General features: G+C 40.1%; 1 protein-coding gene across 2 annotated transcripts in view; it reads left to right on the forward strand.

Moving 5' to 3' along the window:
• nsmfb (NMDA receptor synaptonuclear signaling and neuronal migration factor b) overlaps positions 1-25,098 on the forward strand; it is a 58,578-nt gene that overhangs the window by 28,377 nt on the left and 5,103 nt on the right. For both annotated transcript variants that reach the window (XM_084359844.1, XM_084359845.1), the window contains 8 exons: positions 4,885-4,937; positions 6,125-6,214; positions 8,129-8,256; positions 8,374-8,457; positions 13,043-13,076; positions 13,373-13,443; positions 14,342-14,421; positions 14,749-14,851. In XM_084359844.1, coding sequence (XP_084215970.1) covers positions 4,885-4,937; positions 6,125-6,214; positions 8,129-8,256; positions 8,374-8,457; positions 13,043-13,076; positions 13,373-13,443; positions 14,342-14,421; positions 14,749-14,851 — 643 coding nt within the window. The remainder of the gene's footprint in view (positions 1-4,884; positions 4,938-6,124; positions 6,215-8,128; positions 8,257-8,373; positions 8,458-13,042; positions 13,077-13,372; positions 13,444-14,341; positions 14,422-14,748; positions 14,852-25,098) is intronic.

Raw genomic sequence — 25,098 nt, forward strand, 5'->3', positions numbered from 1 at the left:
TACAGTTCTAAAATAACACTAACAACCCGAGAAAATAACAAGCTATGTTGACTCATTGTCAGTCAGTGAGGAATAGCTACTCCAACTGCTCTACACATGACTGTTGACCTCTTTCACACCTGCTTGAGGATATATTTATTCAACTAATTCTCTTTAAATATTCAAAATTGTACTCACAGGCGTGTGGTCAATGAAGGCCAACCTGAACTTTGTAAACGGTTGGTGGAAACATTGTAGGTAGCAGTTTCAAGTCCCCCCTTTGGCATGTTTTTGGCACTATTTTACCCAGTGTTATTTTTTTATACAGGAAATAGGACTTTCCTCCTGTCACGCCAGGTGCAGGATCCCTTCTGCTTATGGAGCTAGCCATGTTCCAAAGTGTTGCCATGCAAAACAATCTAAAGAATGGATTTTTTTTTCTTTTTAAAGAATTCGATATGGCAGCTGCCATACTAAAAGAGTGCAAATTTCTTCTAGTTAGCAACCATTCCTCTATGAAGTTTTAAAATACTACTCACACTGCCTGATGTGTCTTTCAAGCAAACCTGAACCAAAAATGAATCCAAGGCCTTTTTGGTCTTTTTGGAAAAACACAAATACACTCGACCTGGACGGCCTACAGCATGCACACAGGTTATCATAGCTTGTAATTCGTCTTCACAAAAGGCAGTAGGATAATTTCAAGAGAGAGTGTTAGGTACATTGTGATTACTTTCTACACCATCATCCAGAGACTCATGCTAACAAGTGGAGCAGGGATCAGCTGTAACAAATGAGACCAGCTAACTAACACACTGCAGCATTACACATCTTAAACTAACTCAGCAGTGAAGAAAATAACTCAGCTGTACTCAGCCTGGTTCTGTGCCTGCCCTGAGTCATGGACAGCGATGCTTTCCTCAGAGCTAATGGTGCAGCAAACACTGCTATCTACTGCCTGAAGACACAATGTTAATAACATGGCAGAGCACTCTATGTCCCCTTCATTTACATTTAGTTATTCTCACACAGTCTGGAGACTGAAAGATGCTTTCAAATTAATTATTTAATGAATTAATGCAGTATTTTTTAAGAAATAAACAGGAGCAACAGACTGAATGTTTTTTTTTCTAATCATTAAATCGGACACCAAAGGATCTTAATCAAATTGAATCATTAGATATCAAAAGATTCCCAGCCCTATTTAAGTGGGCCGGGGGCCGGCCTCTGGTTAAGTTAATTTGTGATTCACTCTGGATGCATCATGACTTGAAATGAAAGAGTGCCACATGCATTTTGTATGTTTCTTAAAAGCTGACCCAAACCCAAAAAATCCAGGGGGCAGTTGGTGGGTCCCGCGGGTTATGGGTCGACCCGTGCATCACTAATATCCATCTACAGAGCATCCGTGATATCCTAAGTGAGGTGTCTGCATGGAGCCTAAAAGATACCAAAAGGCCACAGTCTGTTCACCCTGCTTGTCTGTGTACAGGGCTGTGTCACATGAATGCAATGTTCTTACAGAAAGGTACATCTTAGTTACTTTCACAGATTAAATCATGCATGTTTAAAAAAGCAGGGCAGGCTGCAAAGTGCTTAGAAAGGTCAAAGCCTGATTGAGAGGGTTGGGTGAGATAGCTGCAGACACACACACACCAATACGAATTAGACTCGGTAGTCTTGATGTGTGGGTGTATGAAAATACAACACTGGCTGATTGATGGATCCCCCTCTCCTCTGAGTCATCCCTCTATTTTAGGCACTGCCTTCTTGACTTCTGCGAACAACACTGACATGTGAACATTTTTTTGGAATGCCTTGAAACTGCACTCTGGATACAAAATAGCTTGACATTTTAAAAAAGTAATGTGGGAGAGTGTGTGCTTTGCGTTTTACAGCGATGTATTGGTGTAAACTGAGTCAAACAGCAGTGAGGTTCATCATGATATGAGGTTATTATTGGCCTTCTATTGAGTGATGTTGTTTAGTGTAAAGTGGTGGCGCAATTAAAATAGCATTGACCGACTACAAAGGTGGGTATGATCAGAAAATAGGCTGTGGGGTTGTGGACCAGCCATATAAGTTGGCACCATCTGAATCATAGTTTCACATAGTTTTGTTTCTCATCACTTTTTAGTTCAACACAGAACTCCATAAGCCATGACCCATGTTTAAGTGCGTCCAAATCATCTTCATGACGAGAAATAAGGAAAAAGAATGTCTCCTACATCAGAATGTCTCCTACAACATCAGAAACACATCAAATAAAAAGGTTTGTATTTTTACCTGATGAACGACCTCAGGTAAAAATACAACCTGATGATATGTGCGTTAGCAAGTCTGTCGTTTATCCTTTGCCTGTCCAAAACACCAAAGTGCGTACATCATGTTTTTTAATTTACCGACCCCTAAACTTACTTTTGGTTTTATTAAGGAATTTTCAGACCACCTATCAGTCATTATGTTACAATCGACAGAGTTCTTATTCTTGGTGATTTAAACATCCAAGTTTGTTGCCCCTCCTCACCTACTGCTGATTTTATTAAACTTTTAGATTATTTTAGTCAACCCTGGAATGTACTGTTGAACTTTCTAAATCATCCACCTGCCTTACTGACTGCATTCCCACATAGTTTGACACCCACCTGTACGTCCTGAAGCCTGTCACTATAGATACATCCTGCATTACCCCTTGTCACCCCAGTACTGGCAGCATTTAGAAACGTTCCTCTGGTCTGGGTGCCCTGTGTAGTCAGGTTCCAGTTGAAGCCCGCAACCTTGGTGTTATCTTTGACTCAGAATTATCCTTTGATGCTCAGGTGACTAAAGTAGTGCAATTCTGTTTTTATCTTCCATGGTGAACTATTCCAATGCACTTTATTCTGGAAATAGCAGGCGTGATATCCACTATCTGCAGTTGATAGAAAAATTCTGCTGCCAGGCTTAAAATGCATTTAGTGAAGTGAACGCATTACACCAATTTTTGCTGACATTTACTGGTTACCTGTTGATTGATTTTAAGATTTTACTGCTTGTTTTTAGTCTTGAATGATCGTGCTGTGTGTCACCCCTATCTTCTTTTTGATGGTCTTCCTGGAGATGATTTGATCACTTTTTGGACATTTTATATGTTTTTTTTTTACATGTTAATGTAAACTATGGCTTCAAGATTAATTCAAAGTAATTTTAAATTCAAATCTTGCATTTATTCTATTGAACTCGTGGTTTAGGGTTATTTGAGAGCAGAGGTGTTGAGGGTAGGGAAGATATTTGCCAATATCCCTGGAAAATCTCCATCTTTTTCAGTCTAATGTTGGCAGGTATGATAAACCATCTTCCCAAACGAATCAATAAAGGACTCTGAATCCAAGTTCCATAGCGGTAGACACTTTATTAAAAAGACTGTATTGATGAGACAACTCTTCTAATCATAAGTGTCTAAAAGCCAAGCCTCTATAGGTGAGGTCAGGAGTACAGCCAGATAGCGCAGAAACGCCTCATTTCAGCACAAAGGTAGTTTCATTTAAAAACACAGAGCTATGCATCCAATTTTTGGAAAATAAAAGCTCAGCAATCTGGGGCTGTAGCTCAGGAGGTAAAGCAGGTTGTCTAGTAATTGCAAGGTTGCTGGCTCAAATCCCCCGCTCCCCCAGCTGCATGTTAAAGTGTCCTTGAGCAAGATACTGAACCCCAAATTGCTCATGACACCTTGCATGGCAGCCAACTGTGTGTGAATGGGTGAATGTGACAAATGTTGTAAAGCACTTTGAGCAGTCAGTAGACTGGAAAAGTGCTATAAAAAGTCCATTTATCTTCGTACCTGCATTATTTAACAACAATATTCTGGAGACATTTCTAGAATCCTAGAAGCTAACGTTCTAATGATTTGTGAAATTAGTGAGCACTCAAATGCAAAACACAACAGGACAAAAAGGCGAGCTTTATTTATCAAAATCTAGTATTTATTTCATTAAAATCCAAAAATCATATGATCCCAAAAACCAAGAAGAGCAAAATGCCCAAAACACAAAGTAGCAAAACAAAAGCTAAAACAGTATCAACCATGAAGAGCAAAGTACAACTCAGGAAAAAACAAGAGAAACAAGCTCCAGAAAACATACCAAGAGGAGACACTGGAAAACACGAGAACAACCAGGAGAATCACACAGGACGAACTGACACAGACTGCATGGAGCAGTACATCTCTGTTGAGATCAACCACAAACACAATCAGCACTGTAGCGTTTCATTAACTCACTGTCCTTTGGAGAATATTTCTCCTTTCTCTTTATATTTCCACCATTTTCTCCTTGGCTTAAGAAACTCCTTAACTTAAAAGTCCTCTTCCCTACTCCTGGCAAAGCTCTCATCCATGCCTTCATAACCTCCCATTTGGACTACTGCAATGGAGTCCTGTCTGGGTTAGGCTCCAGTATGTCCAAAATTCAGCTGCCAGGGTTCTCACCCACACCAAGCACTGGCAGCACATCACACCAACCCTCCTCCACCTTCACTGGCTCCCAATTAAGTTCTGAATCAACTACAAAATCCTCCTACTCACCTACAAATCCCTTCATGCCCTTGCCCCTCCGTACCTCTCCTACCTCTTAAACAACATCATAATAATTTTCTTAGAATTTCAAAGAAGAGCAACTCTTATAGTATAGGGAGCTTTATGAATATGGCCCCAGGACTTTAAGGCACTCTTTATTATAATGTATGCTAACATATGAAGAAGCTACCTACTGGAGACTGGAGCTGATTTTGGTACCAATATTCTCTATAGCTTTCAGTCCTAGCAGGGATTTGTACGTTGTCTACATTCTTTTTGTTCTCTGAAGCTCTTACTATTGTCTGCTCCTCATTCTTGATGTGTCTGTCTCCTTCTCTTTCTCAAAATGGTAGAAATTTCCGCAAACACCTCAGGATGGTGGGCAGCCGCAGGATTAAGGTCCAGAGTAAGTTTTTTAGTGTCTGCTATGAGTGTATTTAGTGTATTTGCATGCGTGTATGTGCACTACAGTAATGCCAGTTTTTATGCATTCATGCTCCACAGTGTGTACCATCATAATAGCAGAACTGAGGTTCCTGAGAATGTATTTGTGTTTTCTGTTTGAGTATGAGTCTTATATTATTTTTAATTCTTTCATCTGAAGTGTGCATCCATCAACGTACATGTAGCTTGCATTTGCTCCTGCTATCCAATTTCCCCCTCAGGGATCAGTAGAATATTTCTGATTCTGTTTTTATTTTAGTCTATCTTCAACAGCCACTTAAGTGAGTAGAAAAAAAACTGCTTGGACAAGATTTCTTCACTTGGCAGTCAGCCTAACTAATTACAGTGAGACTGATGAAAATTCTCACTGATATTTCGCAAATTTTTCTACAAACAATAACATATACCATCAATATATTTTTAAAAATGCTATAACAACTTAAATTTCCACATATTAGCAACTTTTATGGTGCAATAACAGATCCAAGTTTAATTTCCAGGTTGTCAAGTAAAAATGCCAATCATCCACTCTTGTGAGACTGAGATAATTGTGACAACTTTTCTTTTTCTTATGTGATAGCAAATAAAATATCTCTGGGTTTTGGATAAGTAATTTGAAGACGTTACCTTGGGCTCTGGGAAGTTAATATGGGATTCCAATATTAAGATTAGTCGAGAAAATATCATAAGCTCTAGTTCTCATTAGAAGTGTGCTTTGTTGCGCCTTTAACTACACCCAACAATCATGTCAAGGTGTACTGACACACCCTGAAGTACACTTCTACATCACTGCAAAGACGTGGGAAGTCAAATCACTGGAAGCCAGCAAAAATCAAATATTTATCCTGTGCAGAGTTGTTCTTTTAAAAACTTTTGTTTCATTTTAATTCATAATTTGCTCTGAATCAATAATTTACACAACATGATGATAATAAAACAAATAATAGTAACAATAAAAGAAGAATAACATGAATAAGCCCTTTGTTGATAGACAGCATTAGAGCAACTTTCTTGCAGGGACACTTGAATGACTTTGGTGTTTATGTTCATTACAAACACAAGACAAAACCCTTGATTTCCTGGATTGATGAGCCCTCAGAGAGTGTGTAAGTGTGTGTCAGTGACTCTCTTCCCCCCTGACTCCATCAGCCTTCGCCGACCGCCGAGCCAAGAGCTTCAGCCGCTCATGGAGTGACCCAACCCCCATCAAGCCTGACTCACTGCATGACTCCAGAGACAGTGAGTCACGCACACGAACAAAAACACAGACATTTCCTTTCTATATACATGCAAGCTTTTATACAGACACATAAAACCAGCAGCTCACGACTCCAGAGACAGATCGACTCTGCTTACACACTAAATACAGCATACAGCAACTCATGGTCAAAAATGCACATAGAAACTAGGGGTGGGTGACATGACCTAAAATGTATATAAGGATATTTTTTGTTATTTGCAATGATGTTATTATTTCACAGTATTGCAGAAATAAAAGGGATATGTGTATAGGCAGCTCATTTTACAGCTGTATAGCTACATGTGTTTTGAGGAGAGTAGCCTGCCTGATGATGTAGGTTTATTAGTACGTAATGTGATTCATCCCCAGAGTTGGACAAAGGGTAGGATTAGACATCGCAACACCATTTATTTGTAGAAAACCCAAAGTGTATTTATGGAAGATTAATAGTTTACAACAGGGCTCATCTGTCAAGCACATTTAGATACAGCAGCAACAGACATACTAGCGAGGATCACGGAGCAGAAGGAGCTGCAACACAAGCTCTTCTCACATCTAACCAACTACTCTGGTTATTTAATCAGCTTCAGACTCAGCTTAACGTTTCAACTGTCCCTTAATACTAAAAACTCCTACATTGCTGCATGTTTGCGTTGGTTCCCGCTAGAGTTCTCAACGGGCCTGAAAATTACAACCCGACCCGACCCGGCCCGTGGCTTTTAAAGCCCGGACCCGATGTAACCCGACACATCAACATGAATTATCTGCCCGAACCCGGCCCGCGGCCCGACGCCGCCGATCACCCCCCCACACCTTTTTTTTCTTCTCATACACGTATTATCATGACCATCAACCTTTAATGTTCACGCCTTTTAACAATACAAACATGATGCACGTTGCACACAGCTGCCAGACTTTCTTTACGGTGAACAGCAGCGATGATTAATAAATGTTTTGTTTTTTTGTTTTTTTCACTGAGCGGAAAAAATTAAGCCCGAGGTCCGACCCGACCCGAGTCACTTGCTTATATTTTCGACCCGAACCCGGTCCGAACCCGCGGGTCCCGTCGGGTTTGTCGGGCCGACCCGACCCGTTGAGAACTCTAGTTCCCGCAGACAACAACAGAGAAATTGGGTTTACCTTCCACTTGTTTGTGTTACCGAAGTTGGCATTTACGAGGAAAACAGTAGTTATTTGATGTAACTACAGTTCTATGAGTACGTGTTAAGCCTTCTAGCTGCATGTTATCAAGTAAAGCACATTATTTTCCATACGCTAAAAAAATAATGATGGTATTGCACCATGTGGTCGAACGTGACAACGGACCACCCACCCCATTAGAAACACGTGCATAGCATTTTAGAATACATTACTACATGCTGTATACAAACATTTGCAAGCCTCCAGTCACACAACATATAAGTGCACTCACAGACACAACACAAAAACACAAAACACGAAACACAACTCACATGCATGTACACAGATGTACTCTGACACACACACATGCAAACTATCTTATTCTAGTTTTGAATCCGTTGACGGTGTGTGCTGCCTGTATTCACACTCTGTGTGTCTGTCCGGCTGTTGCCATTCATCCACACAGTCATCCTCATCTTTTAACCTGTTGCCAATCTGCCCGTTGCTGTGTGTTGTAGCTGTCTGTGTCTGGCTGGGTGCATAAAGAGAGTGTTATTGTGCTGTTTTCTTTGTCTGCTGCCTGATTTTAACTCATCTGTTCCTCCCCTCTGTGCTGTATAACAGGTGCACTGCTTTTAAATGGAGCACCCTCTTTTAATCTTGTTTGTGTGTTAATCCTTTCATCTTGTCCTTTGTTTGTGTGTGTGTGTGTGTGTGTGTGTGTGTGTGTGTGTGTGTGTGTGTGTGTGTGTGTGTGTGTGTGTGTGAGCCAGGTGGTGAGCTTCAGACCTCCTCAGGCACACTAGATGAAGGGCTGGATGAGGATGCTGAGTGGGAGGAGGAGAGAGATATGGAGAGAGTGGCCTGTAAAGGAGAGGACTTCATCCCACCTAAAATTATGGTGAGGATTCAAGCAATCAACGTCAAATTTGTGACTTGAAATTAAACTGCATATTTCCATACTGGTGCTACCATAGGTCATGAGGTTTGATGTTTCCTATCTTTCCCATTTTTACAGCTAATATCCTCCAAGGTCCCAAAGGCAGAATATGTTCCCAACATCATTCGTAGGGACGACCCCTCCATCATCCCCATTCTTTATGTGAGTAGCAGCCATCAAAAGCTTCACATCACCAGTGTATTTAGGTTTAAGGAATTGCAGCAGTATATATTACAAGCCAAAGGTAAAGCCTCAACAGTTCACCGTCGTGGCCGACAGTAACCCTGTGACATATATTCTCTCTACTGCAAAATTGAATGCCTTCAGCTACAGATAGCTGGCAGCTCTCTCTACGTTCACCTTCAAGCTCCAGTATTAAGTAGGCAGAATTAGTTGATGTAACATCACAGAAAGAACGAGACTGTATACGCCAGTTCACCGAAACACACCTGATACTGGTTTTGGTCTGATGTTGTCCGATGTGGAGATTTGCAATCCTCCAGACAAAAACATGAGTAGTGACGATGCTCTGACCAAGTTTTACTGGCTGAGGACCTGTGATCGATGTGTGCCCTCTGTAATGTAAAGCATCCTTGGGTCTCTTGTAAGGCGCTATATAAAATCAAGATAATGTTGTTGTTATTATTATTATTACTATTATTATTATTATTATTATTATTATTGAAGGCACTTCCAGAAAAAGCTGCTCCATTGGTAAACATGGAGTACACCAGGCATCTCCATTGAACTTTTGAACATTGAACAGAAAGTAACACCAAAGATGTACTCGTGCTTACAGATCATTGTATTAATAGTATTATTAGTATACAGATGTCTCTCCTTTCAGATGATGCCATTAAATGTGCTGCGACATGGCAGAAAAGGAGGGGGGACTTTTATCCAGCTGATTTTGCATTAGCTGCCGTGCGCACCAACAACCACCAGGTGGCGCATGTGAGCAGTCCAGACTTGAGTGAACACATCAGGGCCCTGAGTTTCTCTCTTCTCCCTCTTGAACCAGACACGCTGTTTTATTTCCTCATTGACTTAGTCCGTATGTACAGAGAACCTCTACGGTCACATGGTAGAAAAAAAATCTGGATGTGGAAATCCGTGCATGTGGATTTTGCCTTCTTCTCATTGATCAGCACAGCTGAGCTATTTAACTGGAGGAGGAGCGCTGCGGTGCATCTCTGTGTGCGTAATGTGGTGCGCAGATCTCAGTCCTCTGATCGGACAGGACAGGTCGTATGAACTATCATTCTGATTAATAGGGGATGGGGTGTGAGTGTATGAAAGAATTAATCTCTGATGAGGAATATATTATTAACATAACCTGCAGCAATCCGGCATCAGGGCCCATCTTTTTGCCAGCTGAAGTGGCGCAGCGCAAGTGTTGTTGCTAGTTTTAGACCGATGGTCTTAAAATGAGGTGTGATCAGGTGCTTTGCCGGTGCATCTCAGAGCAGCAGAGAGTGTTTGCAGTAATAAATGTCAATGGGCCCTTGATCTAAAGTCAATATTGTAGTGTTTTACCTGCTATATAGAGGGCTCAGTATTCATAAGTAATATGCACATTCATAGGGAGGTTCACAACATGTGTACACTGTGTTTTAATGAACAGAGAGGCTGTGTTCAGTCATTTAAAGGTTTCCTTTCCATACACGTAGTATTGTCACTCTTGAATGGGTCATTTAAGCAGCAAGACTAAATCTGTAGTTCGAAACAGGACAAAACAGAGGATACTCTCCAGAGGAAACAGCCGTGATGGAGCTCAATAATCAATGACGTTAAACTCTGTCTCGTGCATAAACATCATCTCTCTTAAGGGGGAGATGCCCCTAATGTTTCTGCTACTGGAGTCCATTGCAGGTTATGTTATTAATATGTTCCTCTTCAAAGATGAATTATTTCACCCACCCACGCCCCATCCCCCATTTATCAGAATGATAGTCTGTATGCCCTGTCCTGTCCGATCAGAGGACTAAGATCCGCGCACCACATTACGCACATAGAGACGCACTGCAGCGCTCCTCATGCTCCTGTTAAATAGAGCATTTATTACACTGTAAACTCTTTCAAGATTTCATTGTCCTTTATTGCTCAACATGTAAAAATAGAATAAGAATCAAAGACATAATACACAAGAAAGACTAAACTTAAGAATTGTTTGAGCTTGTGAAATGTAGTAAGTAGGGGAGAGGGGTTTTCCCCTCGATCTGTTTCCTGGGACAGGGATATGGTCAAATGAAATGACATGTTTTATGTCTTCACATTCTATGTGTGTGTGTAGCAGACAGCAGCAGCAGGGCTGGGCCAGCAGGGCTTCTGTGACTACACACCTAATTAGCATTACATTGGACCTTTTTGTTAACTTAATGGGCCATCGTCCATCAGGTCTCCCTGCCCCCACAAGGTGCATTGTCACACTGAGAGCAAGAGCCTTTGTAACACTACAAATTTGGTGTATTGGTGTTTTTTCTTTAAAACCATTCCTCTGTGGTAAGCTTGAACAGCAGGTGCAGTAGAGATGTGAAAATACAGACAAAAACAGTAATAATAACTGTGTGCACGACTGACTAATCTAACAAGAATAGGTAATAAAGAAGGCTATGTTTGGAGGAGCCAGTGATCAAACCTCTTGCGCTGCGATCTGCGGACAAGCGACTGTACACGCCCGTCCACACCAAGATCAATAACTAGGCTATAACAATAACAGCAGGACAAAGAATGCGCTGTGCAACTGTGTCAGCAGCTTAGGAAAATGAATATTGATGGATAACATGGATATTGATGACCTTGAAATTGCATTTACAAAACATATAGGGCCCACTTATACACATTCAAATGACCTCTTAGTAGTTTTTTTCATCAGTTAGTTATTATAATAACGACAGAAATAAAAAATAAAGAAATTGACAATAATATATGGCAACAATCACAGTATTGTATCAAAATCACAGTATCCCAAATTATCCCAAATTATTCATTCTAATAAATCAAAAGGAATTCTTTTCTATCGGTTTACTTTACTAACTGCTAAAATCATGCATACTGTGCTGAATACAAGGGATCTTATCTGTATTTACAATGTAGCCTGAATCTGCACTCTACAGTATTCACATTACGTGATACTTACCATTGCTATGGCAACAAGTGGCAACTGCTGTTAGCACATATTAGCTAGCTTAGCCTCATCGTCTGAAGAACATTAACGCGTAAAAATACAATTTGGCTTAATCAACTACAGCTACCAACAGCCATAGTCCTTACAACCTCAACTTATGTGTTGATACGGGTTAGATTGTCAAAATTAAAATAATGAGGAGCTACATTAGCATCAATGACGGTTGCGTCCACAAGTATGCAGTAACCTATAGTTCCCTCAAACAATGTAGCGAAGCTGCACATCAGAGGGGATTTAGAAGTGGTTATACGCAATGCCGACTAAAAAATATGTATTCTATGCCGTATACCTGCACCTCTGGTTAAATTTACACTCTGCCACAGATAATTAACAGCGATCTCCACGCTGCCTTCAACAGTATGTTTTACTTACAGGCTTATGTAAGGACAAACAGTAACTTAACGTTACAAATCTTTACTTCATTTAACTTAGTCCACAGAAGAACTGTTAAAGTTAAATATCAGACAAAGTAGTCATATTAACATAACGTTAGACTACATACATCCGCTTCCTGTGGAGTCAACCAGCCGAAACAGTGCCACTCCGCCATTGCTGAGCACATTGTGGTCAAACGGAGTACGAAGTAATATCCTGACATCAGGACTCTGCTGCCACCTAGCATCTACAGTTATCAAGTGCAACCCCCCCCCTTTACTGCCGCTGCGTCACCGCAGTAATGCAGCAGCAAACAAGGCATATGAAAGGAGAAACATCTAAACCAGAAAGCTCAGTGAGCTCCGAGAGCCGGGTATCGCTGGACGTATTTGGAAAGTAACTAATGATGAACATGAAAAGTTGCAGACGTGTGAACTCCCCCAGCTCTGGTGACAGGTGTCTGGTTTTAGAAGTGTGTAGTTGTGTGTCTGGATACTAGATGCCAAGTTGCTTTCACTGCAAGTACAACAGTTGAATATCCCTCATGTAAATCGTAATCAAATGCAACAGCAATTTTATATTATATAATTTTACCAAGTCTCTTGATGATGATTGACGTGGTGGGACCCCAAAGGTTAACAGAAATATCGACATGGCAGATTTTACAAAATGTGTGCCCTTTTTCTTTAAAACCTTTCCAAAGAAATCAGAAATCTTCTCTTCAGAACATCCAAATTTGCTCTTTTCTCTTCTCAATTTCTCTGTGCATCTCTCACTCACTGAGGAGGATGAGGCACAATAGAACAGTTGACTCCATGCTGTGCAGTGCCAAAAACAGGTTATGAATTACTACTATAGACTGATTCATCGCCTAATCCCTAGGAGTGAGTGGAAGTGTTGAGATTACAGGCAAGCACAGTTAGAAAATGAACAGAGCAATTTCTGACGGCTTGTTGTAATGCAAAATAAGGATTGCTGTTAAATACGTAACCTGAATCTTTTTGCTCCTCCCCATTGACATTCGTTGCAACTTTATTATAGAGATCATGTGAATTGGTACTTACAGTATAAATTCCTTTTTAGTGTCCAGTCCATCTACTGCTACAGCAGGTTGTTCACTTTGATTTAATCTCTGTTAAAAGGTATTAATAAAAATAATAATTCAGTTTTTATATTCATTTAAAGGACCATGAACATGCCACGTTTGATGACATCCTCGGTGAGTGTGGCATGTGTTGTTGTTTTCAAATAGTAGCTCTCAAGTGAAAATTACTCTGGCAGTGTAAATGTGGAAAAGATAAGGGATGGGTAAGTTTCAGCTTGCTGGAGAGCAGAGATGACTCATTGTTTTCGTACTTGTACACTGTGTGTGTGTGTGTGTGTGTGTGTGTGTGTGTGTGTGTGTGTGTGTGTGTGTGTGTGTTGTCTTGAGGGACGGCCAATTTATGTGTCTCACCATTACAGCTGAGTGGGAAAAGTGACACCTCTCTCCCTCTCTCTCTGACTGTCACCCAGAGGAGATAGAGAAGAAGCTGACTGCCTACAGAAAAGGCTGTAAAATCTGGAACATGCTCATTTTTTGCCAGGTGAGTGACAGGAGAGATGGAGAAACATTGTGAAATTATTGGGTTTTTGGTTTAGTGTTAGGATGCAATAAGTCAGGTTAGTACTCTCTAACCAGTATTGATTGAAGGATAAACCGATATCAGCTGCTAATGATAATGAAGTTGAAGCTAATGGAAGTTATAAAGTTTTATATAATATTTTGTGACAATTTTATTTTTTGTTAAAATGGAAAAAATAACAGAAACTAATTGTTCAAAAAACAATAGAGCCCTGAATTATTGACATATATGTTACAATATGTGGTGGAATTTCTACTTTACAAATTACAGACATGGGAGATTTACACAGGATTAAGATGACCTCAATGATAATTGCAAATTACTAGAGATCCCCTGGTAATACTAGTCACGTTTGAATAGGGCTTAAGATAAATGTAGGTAAAGTCACAAAATATAAATACTCATATGACAGATAACTATCATAATATCAAACATCATTTTAAATCATTAGAATGACATTAGAAAATACATACGTGATTGTAAATGGAGCCTGGTATAATCTAAAATGACATATGTACTTACTGAAGGGGTATAAAGGACATATTGAAGGGGTCTGAAATATAGTGGTAACTGAATTAAAAAAAACTCAAACTTGTTGATGTTTCTCACCTTCATGCAACTATAATCTGCCATCCTGTTGAATAATGTAACACATCTTCTGCTGCCATGGTGAAACATATTAGACATAATCAAAATTGAATATCATGTTGTTGTTGTTATGCACACAATTTGCCCACAATTTCAACCACTGTCATACGGTTGTAAACCGTTATCAGTTCTTCAGACCAATACATTCTCCAGCATGTGAGGGAATGAGGTGACTTTTTGAGAATCTATTAACACAGACTCCTTTCTGCAGGGAGGTCCGGGACATCTGTACCTGCTGAAGAATAAAGTAGCCACCTTTGCAAAGGTGGAGAAGGAGGAAGACATGATCCAGTAAGACTTACTTTATTTTGTAGGTGTAACCACAAACTATACGTTTAGGTTTGGGGACTAGCCAAACACAAGAGTTCAATTTTTGAAGAAGTGGCATATGTTCTTTGTAACTCAACATTAATTTTTCTGTTGCATATAATCATGCAATGGAAATATCAAATCATCACATAGCTACCTCCAAGTTGTGGTTATAATAGTAACTTTTCAGTTACTCTTACCCCTCATCAAACCTTTAAACCATAACCCTCTCTCAAACTCACTCTTCCTATTTTCTCTGCTCACTTTGTTTTTGATTTTCATAACCTCTGTAATGCCTGTCCTCTCCAGGTTTTGGCGGCGGCTCAGCAGGTCGATGAGTAAGCTAAACCCAGAGCCCAATGTCATCCACATCATGGGCTGCTATGTGCTGGGGAGCGCCAATGGAGAAAAGGTGGTTGTCTTTGTATTTGGAGTCATGCCAGGCATCAAGAACAAATAAGACTCTCACAGTCCACTAGGCAGTGCTTACATGTACTTTAAATGTCTGCATTGAATTGGGACAATGATGAGGCTACACGCAACCATTTCAAATGACACCCACTCAATTAACACACACACACACACACACACACACACACACACACACACACACACACACACACACACACACACACACACACACACACAGGCACCCACTCACCCTTGCTGCAATTAGACACTCACACATATAGTCACACACATACTCCAGTACCCCGTCACAACCTCTCCACCCCCACAGAGAATGATACACACTTGCTAAATGCAGCCTCACTTACATACAGCATATGCACATGAGCAAGCCCACACACTAAAATATTCATAGTTTCCCAAGAAGCCCCATCTTGAACCACTGTACTACTGCCTTTTTTGATTGCTTACTGTAATACCAGTCATTGTTCTGCACTTTGGTGATAAAAATACATGTAGAGCTTCTCCTGCCAGCTTTAAAATCTGCGTCAGATGCAGGTTTGATGCATTTTGTATGCTTTGGTTACCTCTTCACTTTAGTACTTAGAAATGAAGGCAACCAGGAGGAAGCTATGAGGGCAGTCAAACCACACATAATATAATATAATATGATATAATATAATATAACATAATATAATATAATATAATATAATGTAATGTAATATAATAACTATTAATAAATCGTATCACATTATTATTAATAATAATAATAATGATAATAGTAATAGCAATAATAACAATAGTAATAATGATGATGATGGTAGAAGCCAAGCAATACCACAGCAGCAGAGCCAACCACCATCCATGGTAACCTGCAAGACCAGAGAGCACAGAGACTCTGGGGAAGAAGCCAAGTCACTAACATGTATTACTGAGACATGAATGTGTACAGATAGAGAGAAAGAGAGAGGGAAGTCAGTGCATCATGGGATGGCAGTTTAAACCTATAGCAGCATAGCTAAGAGCATGTGCAGGCCCTGACTACAAGCTTTATCAAAAAGGAAAGTTTTAAATCTACTATTAAACATAGAGAGGATGTCTGCCTCCTGAACCGATATTGGAAGATTGTTCCACAGGAGAGGAGCTTGATGGCTAAAGGCTCTGCCTCCCATTCTATGTATGGAGACTCTAGGAACCAAAAGTAACTAACCCCTAACCCTGCATCCTCAGAGCATGGCGTTCGAGTGGGATAATAGGGTACTATTAGGTCTTTAAGACATGATGGTGCCTGGCCATTAAGGGCTTTGTATGTGAGGAGGAGGATTTTAAATTCTATTCTGGATTTTACAGGAAGCCAGTGCAGAGAGGCTAATATGGGAGAAATATGTTCTCTAATATGAGTTCTTTCTCAGTACACGTACAGCAGCATTTTGGATCAGCTGGAGAGTCTTTAGAGACTTATTACGGCAGCCTGATAAAACAGAATTAGAATAATCCAGTCTTGAGGTGACAGTGGAGCATGGTAAGCATGAGCTAAATTCTCTGCATCTTTTTGAGACAGGATGTTCTGGATACTTGCGATGTCCTGAAGGTGGAAGAAGGAAGTCCTTGAAATTTGTTTTATGTGGGAGTTGAAGGACAAAGTTAACTCCAAGATTCCTTGCTGTGGTGCTGGAGGCCAGAGTAATGTTATCCAGAGTAGCTATATCATTAGACAATGTGTTTCTAAGTTGTTTAGGGCCCAGCACAATAACTTCTGTTTTGTCTGAGTTCAGTTGCAGAAAATTGCAGGTCATCCAGGTTTTTATGTCCTTGATACATGCCTGAAGTTTTGCTAACTGGTGAGTGTCATCTGGCTTAAAGCTATGGTCTACGATTTGAAAGATTTCTCATTATTATTAACATCATTTAGATGGTGGTTATGGCCCAATAGTACGACCTACACAATGTGAAGAGTAAAAGAAACCAAATGAATCCATTCTCTCTAGCGCCTGCAAAACTGCAAAGAAATTGACCAATATTGGATCTTTTTTCCGATCCAATCCCCTCGCTCACTCTCCTGCTCCTGCTCACGTCTGGTCCCGACCCACTTCCGCATTTGAAACTACAAGCGGACAAGAGGTTTGTTTTGCCCTGAGCAGTTCAGCTGCCTCTGCTTCCCCCACCGACAAAGAGTCAAAGAAAGAAAGTCTGTTCCTGAAAAGACACAAAAACCAGAGATGTGAAATAAAGAGGGCTCAAACCCGAATAAACATCGGGTCATCATTTGAACAGTGGCGAAAGGTCCGTGAAGATATGGACCCGATGCTGATACAGCGGAGTTTCTGTTGAGCAGGTAACCTTCGTCTTTATTGTGGATGTTGTGACACAGATAACTTTCATGCTGATGCTGCTGATGACTGTGAAAGCTGCCGTTAGTTTGTTTCTGTGTTATTAGACGGTGTCGAGACGATTTCTGTCTCTGCAGTGTTGTCAACACTTGTTTACTTGTTCGACGGAGACGTTAGCCTCTATGCTAGCATTGTAAGCTAATAACAAGCTAACACTGCTATCATGTTTACATCAAATCAGCCTATTTATTTGCTTGTGGCAGCTAAATGAAGCAGCAAGTAATGCAAGTAAGATGAATGAATGGATGAATGAAACCCAACGCGAAGCGGAGGGGTTTCGGATTTATTTCCGGATTTTTATTTTATTTGTCTGGATTTATTTCTCCATAACAACCTCTCGCCCGGTCACTACTCAACTGTTTTGCTAACCCTCCTCCAGGTCTTGTCCGTTTGTTGTCAACGAAGCCTTTGCTAAATCAATATGATGGATTATCATAAACGCGTTACGATGTGTGTATTTGTGTGTCTTATCTGTCATAAACAAGAGATTACGGTTTACGGACACGTTTGTGTCGCGGTCTGGTGCTACTCAGACAACAGCTGGGACACACACAGCTGGTCCGAGACTCACACAGGTTTATTTTTCAGCCACAATGTGGAAGCGATCGTTGTGATTAAAGCTGACGGCAGCATCTGTTAGTCTCTTGGCCCTCAATAACTTTTAGAAGTGGCTAACTTAGCTGTTGATAAATAGTAACTTATTACGTAGCTGTAACATGCTAATGACGTTACGCTAGCTTGGCTGTGGAGCTTAGCTGTGGACATTGTAATGACTTACAAGATTTACGTTAGTTTCAACGTGCATTGTAATAACTTTACCTGTGAATCCAACATCGTTACTCCGCATTCAAAGCTGGGCTGTATTTGGTTTCTGCTGGCCGGCTTGTTGCTCTTGGTGCTTGTTGCGGGAGGGGGTGTGTCGCGGGAGGCTCCGAGGGGAGAGCGATACAAGCTCGGAGGGGAGGGATTAAGGAGCACAGAGGGGAGGGGTGTGTGTGGGGGGGGGAGATGCTTTTTTCAAACCTTTCTCAGATCGTAGACCATAGCTTTAATGGATAAGTATCAATGTGTATCATCTGCATATCAATGAAAATTAATAGAGTCTAATGACATTCCCAAAAGGAAGGATATATAAAGTGAATAGTATTTGTCAGAGAACAGAACCTTGTGGAACTCCGTAACTACCTTTGGTATGCAATGAGGATTCATTGTTAACTTGTACAAACTGAGATCGATCTGATAAATACGACTTGAACCAGCCCAATGCAGTTCCCATAATACTAATGAAATGTTCCAGTCTTTGTAACAGGATGTGATGGTCAATAGTGTAAAAAGCTTCACTAAGATCTAACAAGACTAGCAAAGCGACAAGACCCTCGTCAGATGCGATAAGATATCATTTGCAATTTTAACCAGTGCTGTTTCGGTGCTATGATGCACTCTAAAGCCTGATTGGAAATTCTCATATAAACTATTGTTATGTAGAAAGTCACACAGTCGATTGGCAACTGTTTTCTCAAGAATCTTAGAGAAAAAGGGAAGGTTAGATATTGGTTTATAGTTGGCTAACACCTCTGGATCAAGTGTCGGCTTTTTAAGAAGGGGTTTAATTACAGCTACTTTAAAGGACTGTGGTACATATCCTGTTAATAGGGACAGATTGACCATGTCCAGTATAGAGGTGATAAGTAAAGGTAGAGCTTCTTTCAGCAATTTAGTTGGGATTGGGTCTAACAGACACATTGATGGTTTAGATGAAGAAATTACTGAAGATATATGTCTGGTTTTACAGCTGTTTCTGAGGTTTCTGAGTTAGAGGATAAATTGGTACCATCAGAAGGTGATGAATTTTGGCTCAAATAAGTAGAGGTATATCATTAAAGAAGCTCATTACTGCTGAGTGAATACAAGCATCTATAGAGCTATGACTCTCTGTCAGCCTGGCTACAGTGCTGAGAAGAAACCTGGGGTTGTTCTTATTTTCTTCCATCAATGCTGAATAATAAACTGCTCTGGCATTTCAAGTTTTAAAGCTTTCTAGGCAGATTAGTCGAGCTTCTTCCAGTTTGGTAGAATGCCATTTCCTCTCAAATTTTCATGACATCTGTTCAATGTGTGAGTTTGGGGGTTATACCGTGGAGGTAATCTTTTATGCTTTTATTTCTTTTTAGAGGGACAATAGAGTCAAGTGTCATTCACAGAGAGCTGCGACACGATCAATAAGATGTTCAATCTGGGAGGGACTAAGATTAGCACAGGAGTCGACTGTTGCGTTGGGACATGACACTGAATTAGATACCAATGGAATAATTTCCTTGAATTTAGCTACAGCACTGTCCGACAGACATCTAGAATAGAAATGTTTGCCTTGTGGTGTGTAGTTCAGTGATAGGAATTCAAAAGTTATTAAATAATGTCTGATAAACGAGGATTCTGTGGGAAAACTATTAAATGTTCAGTTTCAATGCCATATACCAGAATTAGGTCAAGGGTGTGATTAAAACAGTGAGTGGATTTATGTACACACCGTCTGAAGCCAATTGAATCTAATAATGAGGTAAATGCAGTACCAAGGCTACTATCAACGTCTACATGTTTTAAGGTCTAGATTTGATTAAAAACTCTGAGAATTCAGAATAAGGACCAGGAGCGCAGTACACTATAACAAACAGGATATGGCTGCAACTCCACCTCCTTTGCCGGTGTCTCAAGGAATCAAATCAAATCAAATCAAATCAAATCAAATTTTATTTGTATAGCCCAAATTCACAAATCACAGTTTGCCTCAGAGGGCTTTACAATCTGTACAGAGACGACACCCTCTGTCCTTCAACCCTCGATTCGAGTGAGGAAAAACTTGCCCCCCAAAAAAAGCCCTTTTAACAGGGAAAAAAAAAATTCGGAAGAAACCTCAGGAAGAGCCACAGAGGAGGGATCCCTCTCCCAGGACGGACAGACGTGCAATAGATGTCGCATGTACAGAGCAGATCAACGAGATCACAATGTATACAATTATAATGGATGGTTGACAGGAATGAAAGTACATAAAGAGGTATTACAGCAATAATAATGAAATGCACATGGAAATGTGATTACTAGTGATAACAGTAGTAGTGGTTAACAGTAAGGATAGCATGTAGTAATGCATTACAATAATAGTAGTATTATATACGGAATGTGAGTATTACTGTGACTGGGAGGATTCATTATGGTTGACATATTCTTCATTACACAGCCAGGTTTCAGTGAGACAGAATAAGTCAATATTATGATCTGATATTAAATCATTTTCTAAAACAGCTTTGGATGACAGAGATCTAATGTTTAAGAGTCCTCATTTAATGTTCCTAGTTTTTTTGAACAGTTGTAGTGTTGACTTCTATCAAGTTTTTATGCAAAACTCCTCTTTTTCTAATTGATTCAACTTGTTGGGGGACAGACACAGTTTCAATGGGGGTTTGGGTGGGTTACTGCTCTGAAAGAAGCGCAGAGGAGCGTGTAGGGCTGCAGCTCTGCCTCCTGGTCTCAACTCTGGGTTGTCAAAGTTTTGGACGACTAACAAACTTGGTCAGATTTCTAGATAAGAGTGCCGCTCCATCCAAAGTGGGATGAATGCCATCTCTTCTAATCAGCGCAGGTTTTCCCCAGAGAGTCTGCCAATTATCTACGAAGCCCACATCGTCTCTGCAATGAAATGTATATTGCATAACGTATTACGCAAAACATTTTGGTTTGTGGCAGTTCAGAACTCAAAGCAACTAAGGAAGACACATGGAAATAGATGTCTTCTATTCATATAAAAACATCTTCACAACATTCACAATACATACAGAATATCACACCACAAAACACTGCAAATACATAAAACAAGCACATTAAAAGGGACACTCCAATTTGAAAAAACATTGGCAGTATAAAGAGAGCTGCTCATACACATACAAATGCAGAAAACATGCAAATAGAGAAAGACTGAAAGACAAGTTAAACAGAAAAACAGAATTTACAACACAAAGGTTACAAAGCTAAGGTGAAAAATGTTGAAAACCTAAAAGAAACAGTGTTAACATGCTTGCTCGCTATTTTTGAACATACTTGTCAGCTTTCATCAGTCACATTTAAATGTAAACACAAATTGTAATTGTATTTCCAGAAAATCTGCAAAAGAAAAAATGCCAAATAATGGATGTTTCCATCCACTACCACTGACTATTAGGAGCTGAGCCCATTAATATAAACAACTGGTAACAAAAATACTCAGTCAGAGCCATTAAACCACTGCAGAAGAAGAGGACACAGCAAGATGATCTAACTAGAAGTTTGTCAGATAAATATTTGGAGTGTGCCAGCGGCATGTGGCATACTAATATTGGATTATTTTAAATAACCAAGATCTACATCCCATGAATGCCATAAATTAGTGCAGAACATGTAATAATGAGAAGGAAAAAGGTTAGTCAGAAGAAGGCACTCATCAGGTGATAATTCATGCTTTGCTTGCTTTATGAATAGTTAAAGACTAATTTTGGCCAAGAACACTATAATAAGCACTACGGGGGGTAGTATTGATGGTACTTATGGTATCACTGAAAATAATCTCTCAACTCAACAAGTTGTATCAAACCCCTGTTTGCACTATGAGCCACACAAGGCTTCACTGAAGACGCAAAAAATATATTCATAGCCTGTAAAATCTCGAAACCACCAGGGCATGCTACTGTAACAATTTAAACACAATATTTGAAAAAGAAAAAGAAACTTTGTACACAAGTTCTCCATGAGCATAACGTGTTGAAGCATGGTACCATCAGTCCCACCTTCACCATATCTCTTTAAGGAATGGATCAGTCATCACCAAATTTGGGTGGTATCTTTACACATAAATCATGAACACTGCTCTGAATGTGATGTCATTTATCCCTAGGTTCCACTACAGAGAGAGAATGAGAGAGAGAGACAGAGATACAGAAATGTTATACTTTTAGAAGAAAAAAGGTAGAAAAAAGTGACATAAATGTTAAAAAAAAAAAAAAGTAGAATTTCTAGATATGCGACTCTGAACCATAATTGTGTATAACCTCTGGGTGTAACTTCAGCATGCGTCATACCTGGTAGCAGGCTTTTAACAGTCTGGACCAACTCTGCTGTGAATGATGCAGGAAGCCTATCAGTAGTCTGACTATTATGCTGTAATCTGAGTCTATCCAGACACTTTACAGCTGATTTAAGTAGTCCCAACACAGTGCACTCTTTGGTGCCTCTGTATTGGTTTATGTGTGTTTTTTCTATGTGAATCTTAATATCCAACATGATCTTATTTGTTTACAGTGATACAGCCAGGAATGAATGAAAATGATATTTTTGAAACACAAACACACAACACATTTGTCATTAGACACTTGTGCCTTCAGCCTGTACCTGATGGGTATGATAGGTCCTGCAGTGCACTCTGACAGTCACTGTGACATTTGGCATCTTCTCCACAGTGATTCAGTATGAGTCACATGAGGAGGGGGATGAACAGGGAAGGGCTGATTCGCTGCATTTAACAATTTTCTCGCTGCCTATGTGCACTCCTGCAAGCTCAGCTGGAGAGCCACTATTAATAGACTGACTGACTGAGCGACCTTCAGGTGATGCTCCACTCCACTCCACGCAGCACCACTCCTTACAGCACTCTTACCAGCCATCTTACACAGCTGATGTCATACATGAGAAAATAAATTGGAATAAGTAGATCTCTGGAGTAAAGTCACACTGTCTCAAAATTGGCCTTTATGTGTTAGAAGAGGTCATTGTTGATCACTCACTCAGTACTACAATATTCTCTCAAACTACACTTTTTTGTACACGGCATTAGGTGCCAATCTAAACCAAAGAGCTTGGAGTGGAAGTGGGCCTTACTGTGACTTACTGTGTAACACTGTATTGTGTTCGACACGTCAGGTGCTCTGTCCAAATTAAGTTACATGTGACTACCCATACAAAAGTAAACTGCAAATTCCAAGAAGTGATTGTGCCTGTGAAAGAAATATTCCAGGATACAACCTCCAGCAAAACCAAAATATGTTGTTCTTACACTGATGACAACACAATATGTTAGTGAGCTATGAGGTGCTGGCAGGTTGATTTACCAGGAAAGATGTTTTTCCCCTCCTGTCGTCAAGTCTGACAGGCTTCCAGGTGCAAAATGGTTGTTGTAGAGGCACACAATAGATAATCAAAGGATACAGTTGATGTGTTCATTTTTTTTGTTTTGTTTACTAACAACAGATATCAAATCAAAGAATGCCTCCATGAGTCCACAGTGAGCTTGGTGATTTGGGAGCACAGATATATGCTGTGTTGCATTTCAGGGGTTGCCATCTACTGAATCCATATTTTATATATTGCTTTATTTAAGAGGGACAGCACATTAATAAACATTTCTGTAAATAAATAAAGAGTTTGCTTTTTTTTATCTGTAGTCCCTGGACAGATGTAGCCTTAAAGACACCCTAAAACTAAAGTGAAAAATGTAAGATTAAAATGAACACTAAACATGTCATTTAGTGGCATTAGACATTTTGATGTCTCCTCAAGTGCAGCCAAGAAAAACTCCATATCAAACTCGGTATCCTAAACCTCATAACAGTAATATGGTGGTAGGGCAAGACATGGCAGACATGTACTCTGAGGCAGTATCAAGTGCCTCTAAATAAAAAGATTAAGATCATACTATAAAGTGAATTAAAATAAATGCACACATGAGAAATTATAGACATTTTCAAAGCGCTCCACTTTGTGGACAATTTCATGTTTTTGTAAAGGAATACTATGCAGGATTTGTCATTTGCTATCTGTAAACACACCGTTCAAAGCTGGCCCCTCCTGCCTGGCTCACTGAGCAATACAAAGAGAGAGAGAGAGAGAGAAAGCAGTGATGGTCAAGCAAGCTAGAGAGTGAATGAAGAGAGGGAGTGGCGTAAAGTGTGAAACAAAGCAGTGAATCAGAGAAATAAAAATGTTAAGACCTCCAACAAGGAGGTTATGTTTTCACCATTTTAGGTTTCTGATTGTTTCAGGCAGTTATGTTTCTCAACCACAAAAAAACATGCCCACACCTCGGCACCCTACGGGAAGCTCTGTATAGCCAGATAATGTGTGAATGCAGCTGAAGCGCAGGCGACATCCTGTCCAAGCTGTGTGTGTAGCTCAGCCCCGCCCTCAGTCAGACAGACAAATAGACCTGTAGCTCTTTATACATCCATGACAGGCCCAGAGGAGAGACGGAGACAGCGCTGTAATCTGGTTGCTATGTTTTCATAGAGTCCCGACCTCGCACCCTGCACGCTGTTATTGGCTGGGGGCTACACACCCACTCCCCAAAGGCTGACACCCTGACACTGCCACACACTTCTAGTGGTCAGACTCAAGTGATGATTGAGAGGAATATTTTTTCTATGCCTACCTACTATATCTTTCTACTACAAGACATGAAAAATAACATGTCGATTTTGTCTGAATGACAACAAGCCATCACAGATAGATGAAGCCAGCAGTGTTGGGGATTCCATGTCTGAGAATGGCTTGAAAATGAAAGTCTCTATTTCCAGAGAGGCTTACGTGACTGAATACCTTCACCTTTTAAAGAATGCTTTTTATTTCTTAAAAAACAAGTTTTTTAAAGTTATTTTAGTTTGATCCTGGGATCATACATAATTTAGAGCACAAAGGTCTATGTCTGCTTTTAGAGGTAGGTACGTGAAATAAGGAATGTTCCTCCTCTACCTACCTGTATGTGACCTTGCATTGCCAGGCCTTTAGTCCACTATAGATCCACTCAGACAGTTGTTTCTATATGGAGAGATAACAGGACCAGAAG

This window comes from Pagrus pagrus (assembly GCF_965226575.1).
Source record: "Pagrus pagrus genome assembly, chromosome: 8".
Lineage (NCBI taxonomy): Eukaryota > Metazoa > Chordata > Actinopteri > Spariformes > Sparidae > Pagrus > Pagrus pagrus.